Source organism: Humulus lupulus, chromosome 2 (assembly GCF_963169125.1).
Source record: "Humulus lupulus chromosome 2, drHumLupu1.1, whole genome shotgun sequence".
NCBI lineage: Eukaryota > Viridiplantae > Streptophyta > Magnoliopsida > Rosales > Cannabaceae > Humulus > Humulus lupulus.
In genome coordinates this window covers 90,421,874-90,429,022 of record NC_084794.1, presented here as the reverse complement: position 1 = coordinate 90,429,022, position 7,149 = coordinate 90,421,874, and the positions used below count along the sequence as shown (strand labels likewise).

At 28.7% G+C, this 7,149-nt stretch overlaps 1 protein-coding gene across 1 annotated transcript; it reads right to left on the bottom strand.

Annotated features, from left to right (window-relative positions):
- Positions 1-2,282: 2,282 nt before the first annotated feature.
- LOC133818201 (LOB domain-containing protein 25) lies at positions 2,283-4,853 on the bottom strand. Its single transcript, XM_062250940.1, has 2 exons — positions 4,416-4,853; positions 2,283-3,437 (listed from the first exon to the last, which is right to left on the bottom strand). The coding sequence occupies exon 2, from the start codon at positions 3,424-3,426 to the stop codon at positions 2,869-2,871; it is 558 nt and encodes a 185-aa protein (XP_062106924.1). The 5' UTR covers positions 3,427-3,437; positions 4,416-4,853; the 3' UTR covers positions 2,283-2,868.
- Positions 4,854-7,149: the final 2,296 nt, after the last annotated feature.

The window sequence follows — 7,149 nt, the reverse complement described above, 5'->3', positions numbered from 1 at the left end:
TGTATGACACAATTATCAGTGTGTATATGCGTATTTAAACTAACACGTAAGAAACTTATTTGTATTAGTGTTTTCGTTCTAATTATGCACTTTCTTATTTCTAAGTATTAAGAAAATTAGTTGAAAGCCAACTTAGTTAAATTAATGGGGCGCATTTGGTCTATTTTTATTGATACTTGATATTACCTTTTAACTTTCTTTATATGATTTGGAAAATATCTATATTGTACTAAAAAGAAAAGGAAACAAATTCAGTGGCCTTTTAAATTTTCATATATGTATTTAAAGAAGACAAAAGGTATTTGAAAATTCCAAATAAGATCATCATGTCATGCAAAAAATATATATAGTATTTATGTATAGGAGGGAGGACGTACCCATCACATGGGGAAACAATCTCTTTTGTGGATCTAAGAGAGTAGGTATCTGTTAGGTTACTGTTTTGGACAAAGAGTGTTATGATGAAGAGGGACATGAAATTCACAAGCAACAGATACAGACGGTTAAAAAATTTGGACACAGATGGACAAGTCAACATATTTACAGTAGTGCCACATTTATCTGTCCTTGCCAAACAGAGACTTTCATGTGTAAAAAAGTAACAATTAAAGCTATAGCTATATAGCTTAAACTTTGATATGTATGCAAAAAAGAAAAAGCTGATTAGAATATTCTCACAATCCATTATATAATTATGACATATATATATATATATATTGGATTTTCAATTTGGTTCACACTTGCCTTGAGGCCTCAGGCCTCATACAATGCATGAAATAATTAATAAAGCAAATTAATGGGGAACCGTATATTGAATTTGAACCATGCCTTGTTTCCTCTGTCCTTTACATATCCATCTTGGTGAACAACACAACAAGCTTAGGTCTCTCAATTAGTTTTTCCACAAAGATAAGTAACTAATTGGAGACAAAAGCTTTTTCACTTTTTTTGGTAGAAGAACAAAAATTTAAAAGTTTCAAATTTAATTATACATTTTGCCAGTTACCAACCAATAAGAACGGCTACTCTTGCGTATAAATATAAATATATTAGGCTTTGCGCCGATATATTAGTCGGCAAAATAATTATAAGAGTTACATTTATATATATATATATATAAATTAATATAGTTTATATTATGTTACCTAACCATTAGAAAAGATTGTGTGTGTATGGTACTTATTTGAAAGACCAATAAACATACTCATTTTGCCCCTGTCATTTCGATCTTTTGAACTCATTAAGCTAATTAAGTAGCTAGGCTAATGATCATATGAGTTTTTTTTAGCTGCAGAACATTTTCAAATCATTTAGGTAAATGCTATTTTTATTTATTTTTTTTCTTTTAAAATAAAAAAAATAATAAATCAATCTTAAAAAATTTATACCACTTAATTTACGAGAATATCAAATACATGTTAATAATTTTGTAAATTAAACTAATTTTTCATTAAAAACAACTTTTACCTACATTTTTTTAATATTAATAATTGAATTGTTTCGAGATTATAAATATTTATCATGTACACATTTATTAAAATTTTGTAAATTATTTTATTAAAGCAACTTAAAATTAGTCATATATATGCACATAAATAATTTTATACATATTATTCACTTATAAGTTGCATTATTTAAAATATATATATAAAATAAGCAAGAATAAACATAATAAAATTAATATTGTCAAGATAATAGTTATTAATATTAATTAAAAAACCAACTTAAGTAAAAAAAAATTAATGAAATATTAATTTAATTTATAAAAATCTTAAATATTTTAAAAAATGTGATGAAAATATATTTTTTTCAATGTTATGTTTGAAATTGTCATAGACTGATCTAAATATTTTAAGATTAATTTACTATTTTTTTATGTATTTTAAAAGAAATAGAAATAGCAAATATAAATGATACGATTTAAAAATATTGAGACCTGATATAAAATCAACTTTTAGTATTTTTTTTAAGAAATTTTTAAAATCTAAGTAGTATAAAGTATAAAAAATAAAGAAAACAGTTGAAAAAACACTCAGTCGTTTATACGCACAAAAATTATCAAATTAAACCACATTCAGACAATAATAATGTATAGTAAGCCACATTCAGACACATAAGGTAATTATCTTGTCAACCGTTGTTTTGTAAAATATACCAAATAATATCAGACCAAAAAGTTATATAAATGGACAAATGCAGCCGTCGCCGTAAACAAAATAACATATGTGTTGTCATAATTATTATTGCAATCTTGTTAATAATTGATTATAAGACACAATTAATTCCATACAAAAGATTAATGATCTTCACATATATGTATACAAGACAAATTATAATAACCCCACATACCACCTTTTCTTTTTATTTTTTCTTTTTATTTACATGTATAGAGTAAGAGAGAGACATACAGAGCTTCATGATGAAGTAAAAACAAGAGAGCCCAATTCTCTCTCTCCTCTATTTATACACACTACAAGAGATCAAAAGATATAAGATATATAGATTGATCTAGTCATGATCAAAAATAGTAATACAACCATTGCTACCCTCTCAATCATGATGATAAGTGATAACATATAAAAAGCAAAGAAAATTATTCTTTACATGTAGATCAATTATATGAAACAAAAGACTGGATGATCTACCCTATCCACCAAAATATATATATAAATGGATACATATAAATATATATATATATCCCCAATGACAATAATAATGGTAATGTACGGACGACATATATTCAAGGAGGGAACCCTAAACAAATTAAAGCCGTATAAAAACTAGTTAATTAATTAAGAAACTAATAGATAATATAATAAGCTATATTTATATATAAAGATATAGATATAGCTTGTAATAACAAATTAATCACATATTATTACCCCCACCTGCTCTGTGATGATCACCACTACACGAATGGGGATCATCACAGCTCCATGGAGAATTGGTGAAATAGAAGGAGGAGGGAGCGGAGGATGAGTTTTGAGTGGCAGCTGCATAAGGGTGGGAATTAGCAGAAGAATGAGAGGAGAGTCCATGTCCATGTCCATGTCCATGTCCATGGTGGTCAATGGTGCGGGCATAGCGCATGAGATCAGCGTTGGTGGCGTCCAATTCCTTCTGGAGGCGAATGACTTGGCGTTGGAGGACGGAGATGGCGCCCACGCAGCCGTAGACAGGGTCTTTCATCCTCGCCTCGGCTTCGTAGGCCAACGAGTTAACCGCGTCCTCTCTTTGGTGTGGGAGAACTTCGTTCAGGAGCTTGCTCACGTTGCTCGCCCCAAATATCTTGTGCACGTTTGCGAATTTCTGTGGCTCTTCCGGCGGGAAATACGGCGCGAATATGCAGTCAGGCATGCATTTTCGCCGAAGGAACTTGCAAGCTGCGCATGGAGAGTTGGAGTAGCTACTCGATGAAGCCATCATCTGATGAAAATCTGTCGATGATGATATAATTAATTAATTAATTAATGCACCAATACAAATTACAACTTTAATATGCTGTTTTCAATCTTGATCAATTTCAGTAAAAACAAACTAATAACCTTATTTATAGTTAATTCAATTTATATATATATACATGAATCTCATAAGTAACAAGATTGAATTTATTTTTAATTTGTATTTTTGAATCTCATAATACAAATTAATAAGGCTAATTAATTAGGCTAATCGAAAGGAAATGTTTCGAAAAAGGACGACAGGGCTAGGGTTAGCGCTTAGGACCACACTTTAATTGTTCACATTATTCACATTAAGTTAGCTGAAAGAAAACAGCCACCGCCATTAGCTTGTTTTTCAACCTCCGTTTACTTTTTTGGCCCTGTGCCCTGCTGCTTCTTTTTTAAATGTTTCTGATGATCATTATCTAATAGTACTATATTTATGTATATTAATTTAAATATTATTCAAAACCCTACAAAAAATTCTATATATATATATATATATTTCAGCCGCAACTAATTAAGCGCGATAAAATAATTAAGTAAAGTGCTTGCATAGTTTGATTTCCTGTTTTCCGATTCCAAAATTTACCTGTTTGAATTCGATCGGCCGTCAAAACACTATTTGATCACTTTAAATTCCTGATTGGCCCTAGTTTCAATTCGATGTATATATATATGTGTGTGTTGTATTTTATATTATGATGATCATCATCATGTTGGTATAATGTCCTAGTACAAATCCCCTTTCTTTTATATCTATTAATTAACTTGATTATAATATATATATAGCAACGATATTAGTATTATATATATATATATATATCTGTTAATCGGAATTATATATGTATAGCCAATGTTCTGAATATCCAACCCCAACATAACCTAGATAAAAAAAAGATTAATATGAATATATATGCCTAGATTTTATATTCATGAAAAAGAAATAGTATATATGGTGATTATTATTACCTTTATATATTTCTCCTTTGTGTGTGAGCTTTCTTTCAAGATCTGTTTGGATTGAAAAAGATGAGAAGGGGGAAAAATTGAGTTGCAGTAGTAGTGATCAATAAAAGATACTGTTGGATGTGATCGAGTTGGAAATACTAAAGAGGAGCTGTGGCCAGAGAAACCCTAGCTATAGCTCTAGCTATAGCTGTTGTTGCAGCAGAGAGAGAGAGAAAGAGAGAGGAGTGGTTGATGAAATTAACTATAGGCCCAGAAGAGAAAATATAGAAAAGATCAGTACCTGAAAAAACAAACACACAGTGTGACAAAAAGGCAAATATTAAGAGAGAAAGGACCAGCTTGGGTAGGCAAAGAGCATTTTTCAGTGAGAATGAATTGAGTGAAATATGGAAAGCAAAAGAGAGAGACACACACAGAACACAAGTGTAATAAATTAAAGAGATGGGTATGACACTACTATACTACACTACTACTGCCTTTATAATAATTCAAACACTGTTCATTGTTTGGCAATTGCCAAATTAACCGGAGACTTGCCCCAACCACTCTATTACCCAGTGCTACCTTTTACGATTGTCATATCAAAGTCACACTATATTATAATTATTTATATATGTCTTTAATTAAAAACTTTTGTATATCTAATTATTTCTTTCATATATATCTCTCTAGAATTTTTTTAAGTTTAATAACTTTAGTCTATAGCTAGCTGCGCGCTGCTATGTATATATATGGTATGTACATATATTAATTTATAAATTATATGTACTGTAGAAACATTAATGAATTTATATATATATGAACTTAGGCTTTCCTCATGATGATCATTCATATATTTAGTTCGTAGAAAATAAATATATATTGAGACACATACACATGTATAGCTAGGTGCGTACACATGCATTAATACATTTAGATAAAAGTTTGTGAAAATTCATGATATATCTATATACTTGCTATATATGCTTTTTCAAAATATATATATACTTGCTATCCATATACATATATTCGTGTAGTGTGTAAACATTAATTAATTGTTTGGGTATTAGAGAACAAATTAAGGAAAATTATTGTATATGTACACACAGAAAAATCAAATACCGTGTGCGCACAATATAGTCAAACTGCAAATTAGTGATCATGGTATGCATAAATATATCTAATTTAGTGTGTATTATATATATGTGCATGTATAATATATTTGATGACTAATTTGGTGAACGATCGCACAAAGTTATCATATATAGTGCTAACTTTAATTTAATGATTATGTAAGAGATCGGTGAATGAATTATACATATACGTTTTATGTAAAAGAATTTGTGTCAATTGTCACGATGCATGTTATATACTCTAAAATTTAATTATAATTTACTGTTAGCTTTCTATTATTGATCGAGATGAGGGTCATGATTATATGTGTATATAAGGATATATATTTATATATTTATTTATTATTTTGAAGGCTCTGAAAGATATACTGTTTATCTACTCTATTATTGATTTGTTGAGCAGTAGTAGTACTTTTTTTGGTGTAGACATTACTTTCTGTATTTGATACAGTCATTACAGAACAAAGATTGGCTGAAAACAATAATTATGAGCAATACCCTATAATAAATGTCTGGTCTGAGGCCTGTTTTCCCTTTCACTATATATTATCACAAAGCTCCTTATTACCATATATTGTTCTTGTCAGAGCCTGACAGTGTGACAACTTGCACGTACAATATACGACCACATGATATCTATATGTATCTATATATATATATATATCATCATCATCATCATCAATTTCCCAAACATCACATTATTCTTAGTTGGAATATAATTAGACATATACACGTTTGATGTTTGTTATTATTCTTGGACGTTATACTAGGTATACATTGATGAATGTTTCAGGAATAAATGAACCCCGTAATTGAAGGCTTTTACAAGAGAGATTTGAAGTGCTTTATTTTATGTGTATATAGAATATAATTAAAAGTATCTATGTTTTTAAATTTATTTGATGACGAGAGAAAAAAAAAGTTGCATATATAGATTGTTCAACGATTTTATGTGATAGAATAGTCAGAGATTAGCTTTATGCCATATTCGCTTCTGTGATCTATGCATCTGTAGTTAATTGCTTTTACATACCTTATTCGACATGAATACATATAAGTAAATTTATATATAAATATATAATATATAGTACCTTATTATTAATAATGAAATCATTTGATTTGTGCCCAAAAGCCAGAAAGGTATATATATAAAGACTACCCTACTTATAGAGGAGAATATTTGACCCCTAAGGTCACGTTTGTGGATTCTTGAACCACAACAACTATTAATATGTGATCATGTGAATTGAATTAAACTCACCGATCTCTTTCCGCCTTGATACCATACATAAATTTATATAAGAATATATTATTGCTCCTCTAAAATAATTATATATAAAATATTAGTTGACAAAGAATAATGAGAAGAGACACTTGTAAGTTTTATAAAATAATTTAATGTTGAGTTTCATAAATTTACATTCAAATTGTATGCATATAACACAATGTCACCTTTTTACACTTTTTTTTTTATTTATTTCCTAAGGTGGTGATCGCATTATTTTTTTTAATTGATTGAAAAATACATGTCCAAATCAAAAAGTATAAATTCTAATATTATAAAATAATATCTCAAACATTACTCATATATATCTATATATAATTTAATAAAGTGATCAGTT